Source organism: Danio aesculapii, chromosome 13, assembly GCF_903798145.1.
Source record: "Danio aesculapii chromosome 13, fDanAes4.1, whole genome shotgun sequence".
NCBI classification, from domain to species: Eukaryota; Metazoa; Chordata; class Actinopteri; order Cypriniformes; family Danionidae; genus Danio; species Danio aesculapii.
The window spans coordinates 39,954,142-39,977,193 of NC_079447.1; the positions used below are offsets into that span (position 1 = coordinate 39,954,142).

At 40.1% G+C, this 23,052-nt stretch overlaps 1 protein-coding gene across 2 annotated transcripts in view; it reads right to left on the minus strand.

Moving 5' to 3' along the window:
* sh2d4ba (SH2 domain containing 4Ba) overlaps window positions 1–23,052 on the minus strand; it is a 35,326-nt gene that overhangs the window by 5,621 nt on the left and 6,653 nt on the right. For both annotated transcript variants that reach the window (XM_056471078.1, XM_056471079.1), the window contains exons 3-7: window positions 21,973–22,132; window positions 21,563–21,710; window positions 11,121–11,259; window positions 8,608–8,902; window positions 3,832–3,959 (exon numbers count right to left, since the gene is read on the minus strand). In XM_056471078.1, coding sequence (XP_056327053.1) covers window positions 3,832–3,959; window positions 8,608–8,902; window positions 11,121–11,259; window positions 21,563–21,710; window positions 21,973–22,132 — 870 coding nt within the window. The remainder of the gene's footprint in view (window positions 1–3,831; window positions 3,960–8,607; window positions 8,903–11,120; window positions 11,260–21,562; window positions 21,711–21,972; window positions 22,133–23,052) is intronic.

A 23,052-nucleotide genomic window follows, 5' to 3' on the forward strand; every position in this document is an offset into this window, starting at 1 on the left:
ATAATATTTCTAAAGGAGATGCTGACATGGAATTTAACCAGATTTCGGTAAAAAGTCAAATAATACAAATACAAAACAAAACAAAACAAAAAAATCTGAAAAATGAGTTCTGCGTAATAACAACGGAATGACACAAGGAGGAAGTACTGTACTACAGTAAAGTATTTAATACTTTATATAAAAGGATTTTTTGGTGATGGCAGCTTAACGACAACCCTCATGCAGAATGAAGTCACATGAATTGCTCAGGTGTGAGTTTTTCAGTCTAAAAATCTTGATGGTTCTGGGGGTTCCTTTATTTTGTATTTTCTATTGGATTCAAGTCAGGTGATTGGCCGGGCCATTCTACAGCTTGATTTTCTTTCTCTAAAAGCATTTGAGAGTTTCCTTGACTGTGTTTTGACACCATTGACCATGGTATCCTTATTAATCGCTTAAAGTCTACAGGTGTCCAGGGACAGGCCCTACAATGGTTTAAGTCATACTTATCTGACCGTTACCAGTTTGTGAATATTAATGGACAGCCTTCACAAATCAGCCCAGTAAAATACGGGGTGCCTCAAGGATCAGTTTTAGGCCCTTTGCTGTTCACAATATACATGCTACCCCTGGGAGACATTATTAGAAGACATGGGATCAGCTTTCACTGCCATGCAGATGATACTGAATTATATATTTCAACTAAACCTGACGAGATGTCTAATCTGTCCAAGCTAACTGAGTGTATTAAAGATGTTAAAGACTGGATGACCAACAATTATCTTCTCTTAAACTCAGACAAAACAGAATTATTACTTATTGGGCCAAAATCCTGTACACAGCAGATCTCACAACTCGACCTACAATTAGAGGGATACAAAGTTAGCGTTAGCTCTACTATAAAAGATCTGGGTGTCATATTAGACAGCAATTTAACTTTTAAAAATCATATATCCCATGTCACAAAAACTGCTTTCTTTCATCTGAGAAATATCGCTAAGTTACGAAGAATGCTATCCATCTCAGATGCAGAAAAGCTAGTCCATGCTTTTATGACTTCTAGGCTGGACTACTGTAATGAACTGTTTGCTGGCTGCCCAGCATCCTTTATTAACAAACTTCAATTAGTACAAAATGCAGCTGCCAGAGTTCTTACCAGGTCTAGAAAATTTGATCACATCACCCCAATTTTATCCTCCTTACACTGGCTGCCTGTTAAGTTTCGTATTGAATTAAAAATATTGCTTCTTACATATAAAGCTTTAAATAATCTAGCTCCTGTTTATCTAACCAATCTTCTGTCTCGCTACAATCCAACTAGCTCTTTAAGGTCTCAAAACACAGGGCTTCTGGTAGTACCTAGAATAGCAAAGTCGAGTAAAGGAGGTCGAGCCTTCTCATTTATAGCTCCTAAACTCTGGAATAGCCTTCCTGATAACGTCCTAGACTCAGACATACTCTCCCAATTCAAAACTAGATTAAAGACCTATCTGTTCAGTAAAGCATACACTTAGTGCACCACTTAGGGGGCTTCCACACAGGTTATGCATTTTGTTGATATACACTGTGAACATCAGCTACGCTAATTATTTTCTTTATTCTCCATTTCCACCTGGGGATACTCTTCCCGAGGCTCTCAGACTATGCAGAGTCACTGATTCGATCCAAGACCAACGATGAGATGATCCCAAGGTTTTTTATATCCTGGACCTGGCCGAATCCTGAGCAGCTACTGTGATGGTCATGGAAAAGTGGAGAACATAAGACTGATTCCTGTGACGCTCCAGAGACAGACGAGTCTTCGCTGAGGCCAGCTTCCAGCCTCCGCCACTGAGACTGCAGCTCTGCACAAGACGTTTGGCCAGCGGAGAAATTAAAATGGTCGTGCCCAACTGAGCCTGGTTTCTCTCAAGTTTTTTTTCTTCACTTCCGCCTTTAGTGAAGTTTTTTTTCCCTCTCCGCTGTCGCCACTGGCTTGCATGGTTCGGGATCTGTAGAGCTGCGCATCGTTGGATTTGCTCTTCAGTATTTGGACTCTCAGTAGTGATTATTAAACCACACTGAACTGAGCTCAACTGAACTGAACTTAAACACTACAAACTGAACTACACTGTTCCTATTTACTGTTACCTTTTATGTGAAGCTGCTTTGACACAATCTACATTGTATAAGCGCTATACAAATAAAGGTGAATTGAATTGAATTGAATTGTTTTAGATCATTGTCTTGTTGAAATGTCCACTCTGGTTTCATCTTCATCATCCTGATAATGTAGATGTTGGACTGAAACAGCAAATATCCGTTTAAACTGATGAAGGGCAGAAGGTTGCTAAATAACTACTGAGTGGTCTCCCCTTCAGCTGCTGTCTGGGCTTTCACTGCCTTCCTACACCTCCCATTCTTCATGTGTTTAATACTTTTTCCCTGTGTAATTTAATTTTGTCACACATAAAATCAATTGTAAACGAATTAGTTTTGTTTTCTTTGCATATTTGGATTTCTTTGGTTTGTTACCAACATCCGTGGAACACTTGAAGTCAACAGCACCTCTAGAAATACGTTTTCTGAGAAAAATGGTGACGTGTTCAATACTTATTTCCCCCGCTGTACATGTTATGAAAATTTATAACTTTATACTTTTTATGAATATGTAAATGCCTTTAAAATACAGTTGAAGTCAGATTTATTAGCCCCCGTTTATTTTTTTCCCCCAATTTCTGTTTAATTTTCAGCTTTTACCTGACGGCGGGTGGCACATGGCTCCTGAATAGTGAAAGTAAAAGTGAAATTGGATTTTTAAACATTTCGACTGATTTTTAATTTCACTTTAAATACTGAGAAGAAACAGTGTCAAATAAAATATGTTAAACTTTTTAAAGGTTTTAAAGGCTTATTATGGTTGAGGGCCATAAATTTAATGAAAAAGATGTTATGAGTTTATGTATTAAAGTTTAGTAACAAAATCTCATGGTTATGAACGCATTTGCCAAGTATTTCGATTTTAAACTAATTATCTTATACAATTTACATGCTTTAAACACAATCAATATAATTTACCTTTTTATTATTATTTTTATACAGTGTAAGGACTTTTAAAGAGTAGTTTCAGCATTGTTTCCATTTTAATCTTGTTATCTCAGTAATAGAGTCATCAGGTGCCAGGTCGAAAGTGGTATAGTATGTTTTTTTCCATGTATCTGTACCAGCAGTGTTGGTGTAAACCTACACCGGGCTTGTGTATGTGTGTCAGTAAGGCTATGAATGAGTGTGGGCTCTTATCTATTCAGAATCACATGGCCAACATTCCACTGGAATTTCCGACACTCGCAAGCCTAATAATCTGCTCTCCTGTCATTTAACCAGGAGTCACACACTGTAACCCATTCTAACATGACAAAGCTTCAGGACTCATGCCAGTAATTAGGCTAGCAAAGCCTCTGAATTATTGAGCACTCCCCTCAATTTCTCTCTACTCTCTGTCCGGGCACAAGTAGATGCAGACACACACACCACTGCTCTCCATCTGTCAATTGGCCAGTTTCTGGTTTCAAAACAGGGCTGCATTTTCTTCACACTCCATTTCCCTCTCCTTGTGGATCAGGGTGACAGTGTGCATAAGAGGGTAAAAGGGCAGAGCAGTGTTATCTGCTTTAGAGGAGCTAGCATATGTCAGAGTACTAAAACTATTCATGTTTTCCTCCTTCTTACAGGACAGTATTCACCAGATTAATTCTGAAATTAATGTTGATATTGTTTGGCAAACTATTCGTTGCACACAATTTAAGAGGTGGTAAGGGATTTTAATGTATCGTATCGGATAACCAAAGACACCAGGTCATTCAAAAAACATACCGTGGAACCATGGGGCGATAGCCTTGCCATTTCTTTCATATCCTGCTTTTTTTGGTTTCTGCTCCTCATTGAACCAGAGTATAACCAGCTCTCTGGAACCAGGTCGTGGTGTTTGCAACCATGCTGGGCTATTGAAAAAGAAAAGTGCTTACAGAACAGCATATTTCTTGATAGAGTGCATAACCATTTTTAAATAAGCCCTCTCAACCTGGTCAAAAGTATCAAGCCTTTTGTTAACTTATATTGTAGTGATGCCACAATATTGAACCTCTTGGTATGACCTCCACGGTTTAATACCTATATGTAAATTGTGCTCTTTTGGTTTTGCATTTGAGTTTAAAAATAGCATTTAGCATTTTTCCATTCCTGTAATTACTCTCTGAACTGACTATTTGGATGTTTGAATATGTTCATGTTTTACCCATCCAAATGCACAAACACCACAGTGAGAACTGAAGACACAACCATGCACACAAACCCGAAGCAGTGGACTAAACAAAAACCCTCATTGGAGATATGTGCCCAGGGCTACATTTCTGGTAACTGCAAAATATGTGCCTGGGGCTATGTCTGTTTGCAGTTTTTGTTATCACAAATCCACTAGAGGCCGCTGTGTACATTTTTGACAATCTCAAATATGTCACTGGGCATGTTTTCTCAAACTTGCAATTTGCATGTCCTTCTCGTAAATCCACCAAAAGCTGCTGTTTAAATGTCTGCATATTTCAACAGGCTTCTCACGCATGTCTGTGAGAGAAGCCGTGCATATGTCAGCTTGCTATCAACCCACCATCCCCTTTCTCTAAACCCAACTGATAGTTGTTTCAAAAGCGAACTAAAAGAGAAAAGATGTCACGGTAGCATGCTTTTACCGCAATTTCACAGGTTTTTTTTGTTTTGTTTTACATTGTTTCCGGAACCGAATGTTCTCCAGACTCAAACCCTAGTCTGATCTACATCCCAAGTCCAATATAGTACGAGGCAAGCTACCAAGAAAACTGGTAATGTCAGAAAAGCTGTCCATATGGAGGTAAGTGGTCAGCAGTAGTGTGAAAAGGAACAGAAGTTGTCAGCTGGATCACACCATCCTGCAGTGTTAATTTTGCACACAAAATGCTGTTTAACGTAGCCCCTTGCACATTCCCAAAAATGCAGCTCTTGACACATATTCCTAATGAGCCTGTGTTGCAACAAAACATGTTTATAAACTCAGTCTGAGTGCAGTATGTCCAGTCATTTACAGCATCATACCCTGCTTTTGACAGTGCGCGAGCAGAAGCCCACACAGTGCGCCATTTGTGTTTAAACTGAACTCATTTCAGCTTGTTATTTAAACATTGAACAAGCATGCACTGGAAATGTGAGAAGTGCCCTCATCTGAAGAGGAACTTTATGAATTTTTATGATGTGTAAATGAAATCTTGTTTCTGAAGGGTAAAACTCAATTTATGTCTAATAATTATGTCAACATGGGCAGACAGGTATTCAATCGGTTATGCTTTAGAACGTAAACATTCATGAACTTTCTCAATGTGATGGATCTGTGGATTGTCTTAAAAGTGAAAACTATTGTTCGATGACTGTAAAATCTTTGTAGTATTTTTGCTATATTGTATTCATTTGTGCTTTTGCTTGAAGATATTATTTTCTTTATTTTTTATTTGACAGTGTCCTGTTTTCTTACGCAACATATCATATATCGAACCATACTGAAACAGTAACCATAAAACCATAATATGAATAGAATGTAGGCCTTTATGAAATCTGGATACACCTATAGGCATAGTCTAATAATAAGAGTTGCATCAGTACATGGGAATGGCCATAATGTGAGCCTCAAGCATCATTAGCCACATTTTCACTGTCGGGCCAGTGCGAGACAGGGCTTTTATTGGGCCAGGTTGGGCCAGTCGCCCCAGAGGTTGAGCAGTGTGGCTGAAATCATGTTGTGTTTCCACTGTCGGGCCAGTAGCTGGCAGCGTGTCACGCAAACCCCACTCCCAGAACGTCCCCCGAATCAAACATCACACAACCCACCTAGTTCAGCGGGAAACAGGCAGGCAGATAAAGCACACCAACGCATCATCACAAAGCAATTTAAGTGAGAACAACCGAAACAAACAAATGACATGTTACTGTACAGCATTACATTAAATGTCTATACGCACAGGCCTATGTGTTTTCATTCATTGTATTTGTTTACTTGCCGACCGACTGTTGGCATCGCCACTAACGGAGGGACCCAGCGCACCACCCATAATATAAAACCACAGATGTTTTCCGGTAATAACTCGATTTAAAATGTATTTTATAACATCCTCGTTTTGATAGACATCGTCAAACATTCAGACTAAATGCTCCAGAGAGACCTAAAACATAAATTTATCCCTAGGTTATATTACACTTATAAGGAAATTCCCCTTTATTTAAGAGAATAATTAAAGGATGTTGCATATTATTCGGTTATCTTAAGTAAAGGAAACCATAAGTGTTTCAGGACATAAGAGCAAGTAAAATATAGCCTATATTTCGTTGTTCTCAGCAGCTATCCACTAATGAAGCTCTACATGTATTTAAAATGTAATTTTTTTAATTTTACCATGTTTGAGGACATAAAACACATTTTTTACTTGCAGTTTTCCCAATCCATTTGTAAAGCGGCACTGCGTAGGACTACATGAGAGAAAAGAAGGTAGTTTATGGTTTCACTCACCCAAAAAATGCTCTGTTTGCACGATTTGAATAATATAATTATATCCAAATACTTTATAAATAATATTTCAAAACTCTTCCGTTGTTTATTAAAATATCTAAAATCTTTTTTATCAGATAGGCCTTTGTAAAATGAAAGTTTAAAATTTAAAATGGCTTGAAACGATTTAATGTATTTGTATTGTTTATGTCTAAATTGTTAGAGCTTTTGTTTGTTTTTTATTGATTTATTTATTTGATGTGATTTTATTATTTCCTATATTTATAATTCTTTAAATTATTTCAATGTAGCTTAGGCAATTTTATCTAGATATGAAACTATTGTGTTGAGCCTACAAAAGTGGACACGTAAATTGTAAAGTTTTATGTGTTTTTGTTGTAGTCATATTTTGTATTATCTTCAAAATTAAGATAGAAAGTAAGAAACCCAGCTGCTCACGGCATCAACAGAGCTGTCAAGCGCTCTTTTGCCTGGTCTCTCTCTCACTCTCACACACACACACGCACACACGCACACACACACACACACACACACACACACACACACACACACACACACACACACACACACACACGTAACACATAATGTACGCACAAACACATACGCATACGCACACGTAACATGCACAAACACACCTTTTAAACTTGACAAAAACTTTCGACAAACTTTACTGGCTGCTGTGTCTTTAACATGGATTAAAGGTTATTATGTGTTATTGAAACATGAGGACACAGCAAAGAAATGTAACTTCTAAATTAAAACTTTACTATTTTATGCAACAGCCTTACATTTAAAAGGAAAACATGTGGGTGATCATAAGCAAAAAGACCCCTAGCCTATAAGGCGTTTTATGCAATAGCCTATCTTAAACTGACCAGCTATATGTTTTTCTTTCCCTTATTTATTCATTTTGTCGCGTGCACTCATCTTTATCAGACCAAAGTCCGCCTCTCCTTTGACTCTGGCCCGAAGCCCCAGCTAGCCCTCTTTGGTCCAAGGTATTCAGTGGGCCAAAAAAGGCCGGCCGCTGGCCCAGAGGAAGCCCTAAAAGTGCCAGTGGAAGCGCGACTGGCCCTGGCTCGCTCTCTTTAGGCGCAACAGTGGAAACTTCAGATTTTTGTTTGCTTGTTCTCATGTAAATTCTGTGAGTGTAAAACCCCGGTGGAAAACAGGCCAATCAGAAAACAATATAGACTGGTGCATGGAAGATTTGGACATACTTTGTCATGTTCTAGCTGCATCATCAGGGGATCAGCAAGTAAAAAACAGTCTGATATGCACATGGGATCATTAATATGCATGACCCGGGCTGTACTTTGAGATTATAACAAGGATAATTTTCCTCCAATATTTTTAAGTTTATCAAAGTTTATATTAAACATACAATGTATGCGAGACTCTTATTTTGAAAAAGGGAGAAGCAGCAAAGTCAAAGTTAGCCCCACAAGTTGGTTTTCTGTTATCACAACGCAATGACTCCCGCAGCCATATCTAAAGAGCCAGTCAGAGGCACAAGATATATGTTTAATTGCACCTTTTGTTCATTTATTACATTTTTTAAAAATTTGCTGGGTGTTTGTATTTTAAGCTAACAAACACATGTAGACCGCTGAGTATTTTGTTTAATGCACGTTTCAGCATTGTAGCGTATCACTCAGCTTTTACTGCAATTTTTCTGAAGTGAAATAATGGCAACACACTTTATTAAATGCCATCTGTTTATACAGAGATTATTATTAATTCATGGCTGTGTTTACATTGACATTTTAGCTATATCTGTTTTATTTATCATTTTATCCATGACCACACAAAATAGGTTACTCTCGTGATTTATATTATATATAACTCATTCACTTAATCTAAGTAAAATAAACCTCTTGACCAACTAAGGTAAAAAGATTCAATTCAAAGATTTTTATATTTCTAATGTGGTCAAGATCTACTTTAGTTGTGGGTTTCTTTAAAAATAATTGCCTACTTTAAAACAAATGAAGCATTTAACAGCCCTCTCCTGTAATAAACTCCTAGTGTTATATGCTGTTATTGCTGTATAGAATGGTTACCTGTCCATTAGTGGTTGTGTTGTTGTTGTACTGTGCCTGCGACTTTGTCTTCGTCGGTATAATGGGGGTTCTGCACGTTGAAGACTGGGTTTGGTTCTGCCTTCATTGCTGGAGACCGGACTAGCAGATGGTTCAATGAAAGTACTGTGTCTGCGTTGGGATTGTTTCTGGAAGTGGCCACTCAGACCAGCTACATGACCTTTCTCTATGGCGCGTAGTGACTGACGCTTATACTCATCTCTTGCCCAGCAAGCTTTTCTTGTCATCTCCTCATCAGCTGCTTTGCAGCGGCACACTAAAAGAAGAAAGAAGAAGAAGAAAGATAATTGAATGCAGGAAATGATGAGAGAAATAATGGGATTAGGAATAATAAAACTTTCTTTGTTGGAAAATCCAGTTTATATATCTGACGTTCTTTTGAACAAGGTACAGCTGGTTCCTTTGCTTCTAAAGCTTTGCTTCATTAGCACTTCTCATGTTATGGCCCCAATATACTCACAAAACATAAGACTGCTGTTTTTAACTTGGGGGAAAAAGTTCCAAATACTTTTGGAGGAGCTTAGTATTACCAAACGTTCTCACTATGCTTATGATAGTACAGATGACAATTGAATGAAATATAAATATATGCTGCATGCTTTCCACTCAACAGCAATATAAACATAACACAAATGACAACAGAGAGAAACAACAAATAAGAAACAGTCTAATTATAGCAATTAGGGTATGATGGAAAAAGATCTGCAATTTTGTATTGAATACTCTAAGATAATATTTAATTTCTTCTGTTTTTATAAGGTCATTAAGCCATCATGAAGTTTAGGTGATTTGCACTCAAGAGGAATACTCTATCTAGCTATTAAAGTTGTAAATACAAAAGCCTGTTTTTATTTTAAGTCTTCAGAACATAACCTTTTTTGACACCAATAAATGCTATTATGGGGTTTTTAAGTTATTGTTAAATTTTTTTTTGTTTGTTAAAAACGCAGTTTAAGTGGCAAAATAAATCAGTACATGTCTCATTTCTGCCCTGCTTTTGTCCATTCATCAATCTTTCTCCAATTCATTATCAACATCCACCTTCCAATGATCCAAAAGACTAAATCTGCACCACTTAAAATTTTCAATTTACTGGACAATCAGTAGACTATTTCAATTGAATGTACATCAGGATGTGGACATTATGGCAAATCTTAATTTCGGTTTCATACTGATTTTAAAATCAAGTCAGTATTAGTTCAGGTTCAGGTTCAGGTAGTTCACCCATTTTAGGGTGGCTCCTTATTAGATAAAAAAAAATATATATAAATACAGTATATATTCTAATATTACATTTATGAGTAATAATTTAATAGTAATCCACCTAAAAATGTTTGTCTAATGGTAGGGTTATATGTTAAACTTAGCAGTTTTACACTATATTATAAAGACAGGCATAGCTATTTGAGTTCTGAATGAGCCAAATAGGCTCAACACACCGGTTTACTGTAGTAAAAACACTTTCTATATTGAAGTACATTTTTTATTTCCATCTATTAAATAAATAAAACTGACACTTTTCTAATTAAATGGCATATACATATAAATATATATATATATATTTTTAACCTACAGGCAAATTCGCATATTTCACGATCTGAATCATAATAACAAATATGAAAGCAACTAGCAACGCCCATGATAAGTACCAATCAGATTTCGACATCTATAACAGCAGTTTATTTAAATCAAACATCTGGTCACTCTTCAGTGCCTGGCTGCACTCCCTCCCCCATCCCCAACTCATTTCTGAGCTTCATGTCTGGCATTTACATTGACTTATAATTAATCATAATTGTTTATGCATGATTTCGGGTTCTGTTACTCGATAAATGGTTGATTTGCTACTGCTCTCCCTGCTCCGTCCATCCATGCCTGCAAGGAGTTTGGCCTAGAAGTAAAACCATACCGCCAACACTAACTATATGCTTAATATATCTATTTTTATCAGACAAATGTGATCCTGACTGAAATATGCTTTAGAATCACTGCAACAGCAACATGATTATAACAATATATGGACATGCACGGTTTTGACATCTCTTTATAAAGAACAATGAACAAAATCTTCATTTGATTCAGTCATGCACAGGATGAGGATTCATTAACTGGATGGCTTCTTCCCATGTGTCATTGGAGATGTCAGTTCCCAAGTTGTTTACCAGCCAGCACAAGTTATTCCAGAAAGTTTGTGTTGGCAGTCTGTTTGGAACTGCAAATGAACTTTTTGCCCGATTTTGCTCAACAAATATGTCACACCAGTTCATTTTTCAAGCTCACCTAAAGTATATCTGGATTAAATTAAATAAATATGTGTATATTTATTACATTTTCACATTTACACAACAGACTAAAGCTCGGAAAGGAAAAGAAATTCAAATTTTGTTGAAATGAAGAGACACACATAATAATAAACAGCAGAAGGGATTTGACAGATGAACATGTAGATGAAGAACAAAAACATCTTCACTCACAATGTTCCTCCCACTCTTTGTCACGTTGTTCACTTTTTTTTTGTTCTTGCTCAAGGGACATATATAGTTCCTTCGCTCTTTTTTCCTCTGCACGTCGTATCTCCTCCTCTTCCCTCTGCCTCTCCTCTTCCTCTTGTTTCTGTGTGAGAGTAACAAAAAGTTTTTTTTATGTGTGTGTGTGTGTGTGTATGTGTGTGTGTCAAATCATATGCACCTCAGTCTTTACTTAGCCCCAGTCTGTTGTTCTAACTCTTCCAGCACTAATGAATTAGCACCAGTGGCTCATTAGCTGTGTTGAAATGGAAATCATTGGTTGAATAATTAATCCTCGAGGACACTAACATGTGGCGGCATGGTTGTTTGAGATACTTAAGCTGTGTAATTATTGTCATAAGGTAATTACCATTGAGGCGTTATCTGAAAACAGACACTTCTTGTCTAGACCACTAGAGTCCAAAAAACACAAGTGCAGTTGTGGTCATAACAGTTGTTACAGAAAATATTGTTCAGTGTATCTCTAATACCGGCAGAGAGTTTTTCTTTGAGCTTGCTTAAATCGTTTTTAGATATTAAAGCGCTTTGTATAACTGAAGTGTAAGTGACTAACTGTAGGTAGCTTTTGAGAGATTTTACCTTTTTTTGTTGTTGTTGCTTGTAGCTCTTTCTAGCTTGTCACGGCAAAAGATGTTTTTAAAAGAGTATTGTTAGCGCAACACTTCAAATTTTAATGACTCAGCACTTTCCAGTATGAGGGGTGATATGTGGGCCGTGATAAATGAGCTCTTTAATATTTGACAAGTTCTTTAGAAGGTCTCATTACCAGGCCGCAGATCATGGCTAACCATCTAGACCGCTTTGGAATCTGCAGTGTGAATTTTGGAAAATAGTCTGCCCTGACTCCTCCTACATTCTGCCATTTTCAGTTTCTTCCTCTTTGAAAAGATAATGCCATCAGTGCAACTTCCGAATAACTCATTTTGTAGCGCTGGACATGCCTGAAAGATCTAATCTCTTCTTTAAGTCTCATTGACTTTTCCCCTTCTATTTCTTAGACCAAAACCAATTCTTACTAAGATGACATGCTTTTTGGCTTGTTGAATTACTATGCTTCTAGTTTTTAGGCCAGAGGCTAAATTAATATACATAATGTAGATGTGTAAACACAATGAAAGCTTTTTAAAAAATAATGCTACTTGAAGGTTTTATTATTAGTTAATTATTTTAGTTAAAATGAACTATGGATAAAAATGCTTCAACAGCAGTTATTATTTTAGTTAATGTTAGTTTCAGCATTTCAGCAGTTAATACATTTTTAAATGCAGAGCATTAACATACACTGAAAAAGGTGGTGCATGCAGAACTGTTGCAAACAATTTATTTGTGTTGAATTTAAACAAACAAATTGAATTTAATAATGTTCAACTTAATTTGTTTGTTTAAATTCAGCCCAAATAAAGTGTTTACAACCACTTAATGTAAAAAAATTGAGTAAATCCAAGGAATCATCTTTGAATATTTTTTCAGTGTATTAACAGATATTTAGATTAAATTTTAATTTAATGAATTTTTCTTCTGTTAAACACAAAACAAGATATTCTTTTTGTCATTTTGTCATTGTCATCCACAGAAGAAACCAAAAATATTATGAAAGTCAAAGTCTGTTTTTCCCCCCTAACATTTTTTAGTAAAAAAAGAAACTCAAACTGGTTTGGAACAAATGGAGGATGAGTAAATCATTGCAGAATTGTTTATTTTTGGGTGAACTACCCCTTTAATGCACTATTCATTCATTCATTTTTCTTCGGCTTAGTCCCTTTATTCGTCAGGAGTCGCCACAGCGGAATTAATTCATTCAGCATATGTTCTACACAGCAGATGCCCTTCCAGCTGCAACCCAGAACTGGGAAACACCCATACACTCTCACATGTCACACATACACAACTGTGGGGGAAACCGGAGGGGAAACCCACACAAACGCGGGGAGAACATGCAAACTCCACACAGAAACAGCAACTGACCCAGCCGGAACTACAACTGGCAACCTTCTTGCTGTGAGGCGACAGTGCTAACCGCTGAGCCACCGTGTCACCCCAGTTTCACCATTTAATACATTTTTAAATACAGAGCATTAAGATTAAAGTTTTTTTGATAAAATTTTCATTCAAATTGAGCTTTTATCAATTTCCTTCCTTTGTTGAACACAAAACAAAACAGTCTGAAGAATGTAAAAAGCAGCCGTAGTCATCCACAGTAGAAATCAAACATATTATGATCAAAGTCAAAGTCTGTTTTTTCCCCCCTAACATTCTTTAGTAAGAAAAAGTCAAACTGGTTTAGAACAAATGGAGGATGAGTAAATGATTGCTGAATTGTTTATTTTTGGGTGAACTACCCCTTTAACACACTATTAATTCATTCATTTTCCTTCAGCTTAGTCCCTTTATTCATTCACAGCGAAATGAACTTATCCAGCTTATGTTTTACACAGCTGATGCCCTTCCAGCTGCAACCCAGTACTGGGAAACACCCATACACTCACACACACACACACACACACACACACACACACACACACACACACACACACACACACACACCACACACACACACACACATACTACGGCTAATTTAGTTTATTCAATTCACCTGTACCACTTGTTTTTGTTTTGTAGGGGAAACCAGAGCATCCGGAGGAAACCCATGCGAACACAGGGAGAACATGCAAACTGAGCCACCGTGTCGCAGCAGTTTCAACTTTTAATACATTTTTAAATACAGAGCATTAACATTAAAGTTTTTTAGATTAAATTTTCACTTAACTAACTTTTATAAATATCTTTCTTCTGTTAAACACAGTAAGATATTCTAAAGGATGTAAAAGAGCAGCCATTGTCATCCACCTTCGAAACCAATCATATTTTGGAAGTCAAAGTCTGTTTATTTTCCCCTAACATTTTTAGTAAAAAAAGAAACTCAAATTAGGTTGGAACAAATGGAGGTTGAGTAAATGATGGCAGAATTGTTTACATTTAAAATGTAAAATGTGCAATAAACCCAAGATGTTGAAGCTGATCATTTGTTTCAGCTTTCTTGCAGTTTGTTTTGTATTTTAGAAAACTTATTGACTTCATTCTGTAATGAGGAAGTGCTCTCGTTTTATCGATTGTTTTAGAACTTCTGATTCAGCTTTCTCGTCTATGGGAGAAATGACTAGGAATAATAAACTGCAGACAACGGTCAAACTACTTGCTCTACAAACAAATGTTTACATGACTATACAGACAAAGTAGAACAAATATAATAAGAAAATATTAGTTTGCAACATCAAGCAGCATAACAAGCTTTTTTTAAAGTCGAAAAATCAATGGAAGTGAATGAGACCGGAAGTCTTGGGCCAAAAAGATTCCTGCTCGTATGCGAAGAATAAGGTGAATAAACTTGAGCTTAAATTCAATTCTCAACAAATGAAGTTAAGCAGGTAATGCAGATCTAATTTTTTTACAATATCATATCAGGAATATTTATGGAGAAAGAGAAGATCAGTTCTGGTTGTAAAATATCCAGCCTGATCTCACTAGGAAACATGACTATTTTACATTTGGTCAGTTTTTGTGGCTAATTCGTAGGAATTCAGTTCAGTCATATGAAAATGTAAAATTTTTAAAAAGAGGTGTGGCACCAAACCTCACCCCTAAACCCAACTGTCATTGGGGGATAAGCTTATTGGGTAACACTTTACAATAACAGTACATGAAAAATTATGTATTAATAGGTAAACTAAATATTACTTTATTATGAATTAATGATGAGTTAATGCATGTGCTAATCATTAACGTACTTTAACTACAACAAAGATTCACAAGAGTTCATGTGTACATATTGGCTACCTTATTCGTACATGGTTGTTTGTTAATTAATGTATTAATTACCACATTAGTTTATGCTTCATCTAACCATCATGAACTCCTGATATGTTAATGTATAATTATGTCATGACTTTACATGGAGGGGCACATCATCATTAACCCATTCTTAACTAAACATGAAGTTCTTATGCATATCCAATTTTGTGCGTTTACACTGAATAACAATAGAAAAGTGTTCTGTCAACATCAACATGAACAGTTTAAACACAGGAGTTCATGAGTAGTTAAGGATGATTTGCCCCTCCAAGTAAAGTCATGACATAAACAAACATTAAAAGCTCATGAGTTCATATTTGTTACATTTAGCCTAAACCTAAATGTTAATTAATACATTTATTAACAACAAGTAATTAAGGTAGCTGTTATTTACACATCAACTCTTGTAAATCATGTTGTAGTTAAAAATAGTTCATGATTAGCACATTGTTACGGAAGCAGACGGACAAACAAGGGGAGTAAGTATAAATGAGGTTTATTACAACAGCAGAGTAATTTGGATAATGATTGAGAGTTGAAATGGAGTTTGGATGAACTGATGATTCTCTTTGCCAGATGGGATGACAGACACAGAAGGATGACCGAATGCACACACCAGAGGACTTGCGGGGAAGACAGACTGACGAGACACACAACGTTGACAGGACAACTGGAACACTGGACAGACTGGAATGAAAACAGAGATAAGGTAAGTATATTTGCTGAGAGCGTAGGGGAGTGAAACCTAGGAAGTGGTTCACTCAGAGTCCGCTTCGTAGGAACGAGACCGGACAATGAGTGAAGTGAGGTGTGTGCTTATATAGTGAATGGGAGTGATTGGGTGCAGCTGTGCGTGGTTAATACTCAGGTGAAGGTGCTCGATGCGTGATGTTGGTGGAAGAGCCTGGCCAATCCGTGACATTACCCCCCTCCCCAGGGCCCGCTCCTGAGGGCCTGAACCCCCGACGTCGTGGTGGTCTACCTCGTCCTCGAGGTGCTGGAAATTCTGGGTGATTGGAGTGGAACTCTTTCATAAGTGCGGGATCTAATATATCGGATCTGGGGACCCATGACCTTTCTTCTGGGCCGTATCCTTCCCAGTCCACGAGATATTCAAGCTGACCACCACGACGCCGGGACCGTAGGATGTCCTTGACCTGGTAGATGGCCCCTTCTTCTAACATCAGTGGGGGAGGAGGTTCCTCTTCATGGCCAGGCTCTGTGGAGGGAATCAGAGGATCGTGAAAGGGTTTTAGGAGGGACACGTGGAATGTGGGGTGGATTCTGTACTGTGGTGGTAACTGTAACTTGTATGTGACGGGGTTGACCTGTTCCAGGATGGTGAAGGGACCAACAAATCTGGGACTTAATTTTCGGGAGGGCAGTCGCAAACGGATATCTCTGGTGGAGAGCCAGACCTTCTGTCCTGGAGTATAGATGGGGCCTGGAATCCTCCTCTTATCAGATACCTCCTTTGTTCTGCGTACTGCCCTCTGGAGATGGTGATGAGCATCGTCCCAGACTCTCTCGCTCTCCCGGAACCAGTAATCCACTGCGGGGACATCAGATGGTGCGCCATCCCAGGGGAAGAGTGGAGGTTGGAACCCTAAGATGCACTGGAATGGCGTGAGTCCGGTGGTAAGTTGCCGCAGGGAATTCTGGGCGTATTCCGCCCAGCCCAGAAACTGGCTCCAGGAGTTTTGGTGACCGTGACAGAAGGTCCGGAGGAACCGCCCCACTTCCTGAATTTTCCTCTCTGTCTGGCCGTTGGTTTGGGGGTGATAGCCAGACGAGAGGCTTACGGTCACACCTAGGAGTTTGAAGAATGCTTTCCATAGTCTGGATATAAATTGGGGTCCTCGGTCCGAGACTATGTCCTCTGGTAACCCAAAATTTCGAAAGACGTGGTTGAACAGGTTTTCGGCGGTCTCTAGGGCTGTGGGTAGACCTTTCAAAGGAATCAAACGACAGAATTTAGAGAATCGATCTATGATGACTAGAATGCAGGTGTTACCTTCAGACAATGGGAGGTCTGTCATGAAGTCAACTCCTAGGTGTGACCAGGGCGGTTTGGGATGGGCAAGGGATGGAGTTTACCAGCAGGTAGATGGCGAGGACTCTTCGACATAGCGCATTCTCTGCAGCCTTGGACGTACCTTCTCACATCCCTCGCCATGTTCGGCCACCAAAAGTGTTGGGATAGCAGCGAGAGGGTGTTGTTGGCCCCAGGATGTCCTGTGCCCAGAGATGTATGGCTGGAATGAATGAGATCTACCCGTTGGTTTTCAGGGATGAAGCGTCGATTGGGGGGACAGCCTGGCGGAGTTCTGGATTCTGGAGTGGCGTTTACTGTAGGAGCGGACCATTGGATGGGACAGATAGTGATCTGATCGGGAAGGATCTTGGCCGGTGTCTCAATAATTTCATGCTGGTCGTGAATTCTGGAAAGTGCGTCTGCTCTGATATTCTTTGAACCTGGTCGATAGGAGATAGAGAATTGAAACCTGGAGAAGAACAATGACCAACGGGCCTGACGAGGACAGAGTCTTTTAGCATCTTTTAGGTATTGAAGATTTTTATGATCTGTGATCACCTGGAACGAATGTTTGGCCCCCTCCAACCAGTGTCGCCACTCCTCCAGGGCGAGCTTGATGGCCAGAAGCTCTCGATTTCCGATGTCATAGTTCCTTTCCGCCGGGCTGAGCTTCCGGGAGAAATAGGCACATGGATGGAGTAATGAAGGAGTACCGTGGTACTGGGACAGGATGGCTCCCACTCCGGTGGTCGATGCATCCACTTCGACCACAAACGGCAAGTCAGGATCAGGATGAGTCAGCAGTGGGGCTTGAGTGAAGGATTCTTTTAGGTTTTGGAAGGCTGCGGCGGCTTCGGGAGGCCAGGGTAGTGCTTTGGGTTTATTTCTCAACAGGTTGGTGAGCGGAGCGGTGATAAGACTGTAATTCTGGATGAAACGTCGGTAGAAATTCGCAAATCCTAGGAAACGTTGGAGTTCCTTTATGGTCTTTGGTTCGGGCCAGGAGATGACGGAAGTGACCTTCCCCTCGTCCATACGAACCCCTCTTTGATCGATGATGTACCCCAAGAACTGAACAGATGGTGAATGGAAGGAGCATTTTTCAGCCTTGAGGTACAGGCGGTGTTTCCTGAGGGTTTTCAGGACCTCCGCAACGTGGTGGCGATGTTCGGCCTCACTCCGGGAGTAAATCAGGATATCATCTATGTATACGATGACGAAGAGATGGAGGAACTCCCGGAGAACTTCGTGGATGAAGTTTTGGAATACGGAGGGGGCGTTAACCAGACCATAGGGCATGACCAGGTACTCGTAGTGTCCAGTAGGGGTCACAAACCCAGTTTTCCACTCGTCCCCCTCACGTATTCTCACCAGGTTATAGGCGCTGCGGAGGTCCAACTTGGTGAAAATTTTGGCGGATCTGAGTTGTTCCAGGGCCGCAGGGACGAGAGGAAGGGGATACCGGAACTTGACTGTCCCTTGATTTAGGGTTCTGTAATCGATACATGGCCGCAGCCCTCCATCCTTCTTAGCCACGAAGAAGAAACTTGAGGCAGCAGGTGACGTGGATGGACGGATATACCCCTGACTCAGAGCCTCATGGATGTACTCCTCCATTGCCTTGGTCTCCGGAAGGGACAACGGGTAGATCCTACCTCTGGGCATAGGAGCATCTGGAAGCAGGTCTATGGCGCAGTCCCATGGCCGATGTGGAGGTAGCTGGGAAGCTCTCTTGGGGCAAAACACATCCTCGTATGAGGAGTAGATCTTCGGGATCTGAATGGATATTTTCTCGACAGGACTTTCGACAGACGTGACGTAGACGGTAAGGGGTCGTTGAATTGGTAAGGGTAGATCGGGAAAACAGCTGGATCTGCATTCTTCTCCCCATCTCTTAATCTCTCCTGTGCCCCAAGAGAGGATGGGATCGTGCTTCACCAGCCACGGGCGCCCTAAGATGATATCCATCGATGCACCCTCCAGAACCAGAAATTGAATCTCCTCTTTGTGGAGCAGTCCTACTTGGAGATTGACGGGTTCACATTTTCGATGGATACGTGCCTGAGAATGGATATCGTTGGTTATGGGTTGAATCTGGTAGACGTGCGTCGAGGCTTCGGTGTTAAGCTGTAGTCGGCGACAGAGGGCGTGCGAGATGAAATTTCCTGCTGACCCGGAGTCGATGAGGGCTGTGACTGAAACTGAGACAGAAGGGGTAGTTAACTGGACATTAGTGGTGAGAGGATGCATTTTTTCAATGGGAGAACTGAACAAACTCACCACAGAGCGTGCTGGACGAATGGGACAGTCCAGCCTGACATGTCCTTTGGCACCACAGTACATGCACAGACCCCGGGTCAGCCTCCTCTGTCGCTCGGTGATTGTGAGTCTACCAGATTCTATGATCATGGGTTCTAGTTCTGGAGGGACGGCTGGCTCTGGCGAACGGAGGAGTGCTTGGGATACCGGTGGAGGATCATGCTGGTAGACCCTCAGACGATCGGAACAGCGCAGAGAGTGTTGGATGAACTTCTCCAATCCCATCGTGTCGTCGAGGGCGGCTAGCTGTAACCGGAGGCTGGGCTCTAGTCCGAGCCGGTAGGTTGTGAGGAGAGATCGCTCATTCCACCCGCTAGCAGCAGCCAGAGTTCGGAACCTGAGAGCATAATCCTGAGTGGACATGGCTCCCTGTTTGAGATGGTATAACTGTTCTCCAGCTGCTACTTCGGCATCCGCGCGACCAAAAACCTCCTTGAAATATTGGGTGAATGACTGAATGGAATTTGTTACCGGCCCAGACTGTTGCCAGATGGTTTCAGCCCACCGAAGAGCCGACCCAGAGAGAAGGGAGATGATGAATGCGATTTTGGACCGATCTGTAGGGTATAACTCGGGTTGCATAGTGAATACCAGAGAACATTGTAGGAGAAATCCATTGCACTCCTCCGCCCCGCCAGAGTAGGGCGCTGGTCGAGCCATGGGACTGGATGAGTGGGTGGACGGTGAAGAAGTGCTCGGTGCTGGTGGTGCTTCGGGAAGTGGAGCAGATGGTAGTAGCACTCTCTTCAATAAATCCACCAACTCCTGAAGGGGATCGTGAGTGCTCATGCTGTTGGTAGTTGATGGTCCGGTCTTCTGTTACGGAAGCAGACGGACAAACAAGGGGAGTAAGTATAAATGAGGTTTATTACAACAGCAGAGTAATTTGGATAATGATTGAGAGTTGAAATGGAGTTTGGATGAACTGATGATTCTCTTTGCCAGATGGGATGACAGACACAGAAGGATGACCGAATGCACACACCAGAGGACTTGCGGGGAAGACAGACTGACGAGACACACAACGTTGACAGGACAACTGGAACACTGGACAGACTGGAATGAAAACAGAGATAAGGTAAGTATATTTGCTGAGAGCGTAGGGGAGTGAAACCTAGGAAGTGGTTCACTCAGAGTCCGCTTCGTAGGAACGAGACCGGACAATGAGTGAAGTGAGGTGTGTGCTTATATAGTGAATGGGAGTGATTGGGTGCAGCTGTGCGTGGTTAATACTCAGGTGAAGGTGCTCGATGCGTGATGTTGGTGGAAGAGCCTGGCCAATCAGTGACACACATGCATTAATTCATCATACGATCATAATAATGTTTAGTCTACATATTAATACATCATTATTCATGTACCTTTACTGTAAAGTGTTACCGCAAACTATATTATATTGTATGAATGATATCAGAAGAGTTCATCCGAACTAGCCACTAAATAGCTATGAGATTAAATTAGTGTTAAAATATCATGCATGTTGCTTGAAAAGAACCCCCCAAAAACATTTCTGAATAGTAAATTTCTAATAGCTTGTAACATGACATATTTTAATCAATTTTTTGGGGGCACTCTGGTGTCACAAACTCTTTTGCACCAAAACATAAAATCCACTTTTCACAACATCAACCAAATACAGCCCGAGCTCTGTGTAATACATTTTCTGTTTCATTTAGCCTCCAAGTGGGAAGCAGCTAAAACTAACATGATGAACAAAAGCACATACACAGAGATTTTGGGAAACTAGAAAAGCACTCAGCCCCAGTTTTTGTCGTTGATGCAGCAAGTTGCCCTCCTGTTGGTTTCAGATTGAGTATTGATTGCCTGGTTGTTTTCCTCATTGTTCTCTGTCGTTCAAAGGAAGGTGCTGAGAATAGGAGTACAGAGAGCCCCCCTTCACATACAGCAACCGCTCCACACACTTACCTAAATAATTTACAGAGAGTTTGAAGGAAAACAACACCCTCCAAACGAACGTTAGACCCCAAAGGTGGACATCATTGCAGGTCTCCTACAAGTAATTGATTGGATTGTTTTTTGTGACTTCCACTTCTAAGTTAATCCCCTGACGCTCTAGCAGATGGTTTGGATTCATGTGAAATGCTGGCAGTAAATTTTTGTCTGACTAAGGCCAATTACAACATTCTTATTTTGCAGCACAGTTAGAAGTTTGTTGATCAATCACCTTTAGCATCTCTCGTATTCGTTCCTCTTCCTGCTTGGCTGCCTTCCTGTCCTCTGCTTCTTCCTTCCACTTGCCTGCAACTAGGCGCGCTTTTTCCTTTGTGATAGCATCTCTGAACTTTTGCTTTATTTCTTCCTCTTTTCTACGCCTAGAAAAAAAAAGCCAAAATATGTGGAATGTTTACAGATTTTAGGAACTTTAACATTGTGCATTTATTTCCTTAGGCGTATTATCCAACATGACGGATAAAATAAACCTTATGCTTCCACATGGAGTCCAAAGCAAAGCAAATCTCAAAGCAAAAGATTACCTGTTTTATGTTATTTATTATTATTTTCTGGAAATGAAATGAGTTTCTAATATAGTAAAAAGATGCCAATAAAGATCATAGGATTGGTCCCAGTCCCCACCAGAGCTCCTGGGCTTCTAGCTGAGCCTGTCGCCTGGCTCTCTCCTCCATCAGCTCTTTGACAATCAGCTCGTATGGTTTGTCTCCAGGAGCGTCCCCCATTACCCAGACCCACACCTCTCCATCTCTGCCCTGCAGCCACTGGACACTCTTCCTGCTTTCTGGAGGCAGAAATAAAGGCAGATGTGAAAACCAAACTTTACATAAATATCAAATTAAGTAAACGCAAAACGTTATCTTTTTTATTTGTGAATAAATGCTTAAATCTGTTTACTATATACAGCAGAATGAATCACCAATTATTCCAGCATATGTTTTATGCAGCAGATTCCGTTCCAGCCGCAACCCAGTACTGGGAAACACCCATACACAAGTATTTGTATAGGCTATGTATGATATACTATATAAGTGATTGAGTCTTCACAGAAATTTTGGGTTAAACCAATTCAAATAGATTATTTTTATTAATGTTATATAATTTTTTTGTAACATTTGGTAGCTTTGGTCAACATTTTGGTTGTGTGAACTTTCAGTGGATGGAGAAAAATTATGAAAAATGCTTAACATGAAAACTGTTTAATCATCATTTGTTTTCAGAAGATGGTAGGATGCTTGTTTTTTTTCAACTCAAACTTGGGTCAAATATGAACAAATCTAAATTTTGGGTTAACATTTCAATTTATATGAGGTTTATTTATAAACTAATTCCAAGAGGATCACATGCTTATGATTGACCACAGCCGGTCCCGCATTGGCTAATCATAATCCTCCAATCATATGATTCCTCATATGAATGAGTCTTCATTCTACAACTATCCTCACCTGGAAGAAACCGCCCTTCCTCCCCTTCTCCTCCCTCTTTCACCTAGAGTTGGTGTAACGGCAGCTCAGTGGTTGGCACTGTTACCCCATGGCAGGAACATTGCCAGCTCTGGTCCTCGCCGAGCCGGTTGGAGTTTCTGTGCGGGGTTTGGATGTTCTCTCTGTGTCCGCGTGGGTTTCCCCCAGGTTCCCGGGTTTCCCTCCCACCATCCAAAGATGTGTGTCATATGTAAACCAACTAAGCCAAAAGGGCACCATT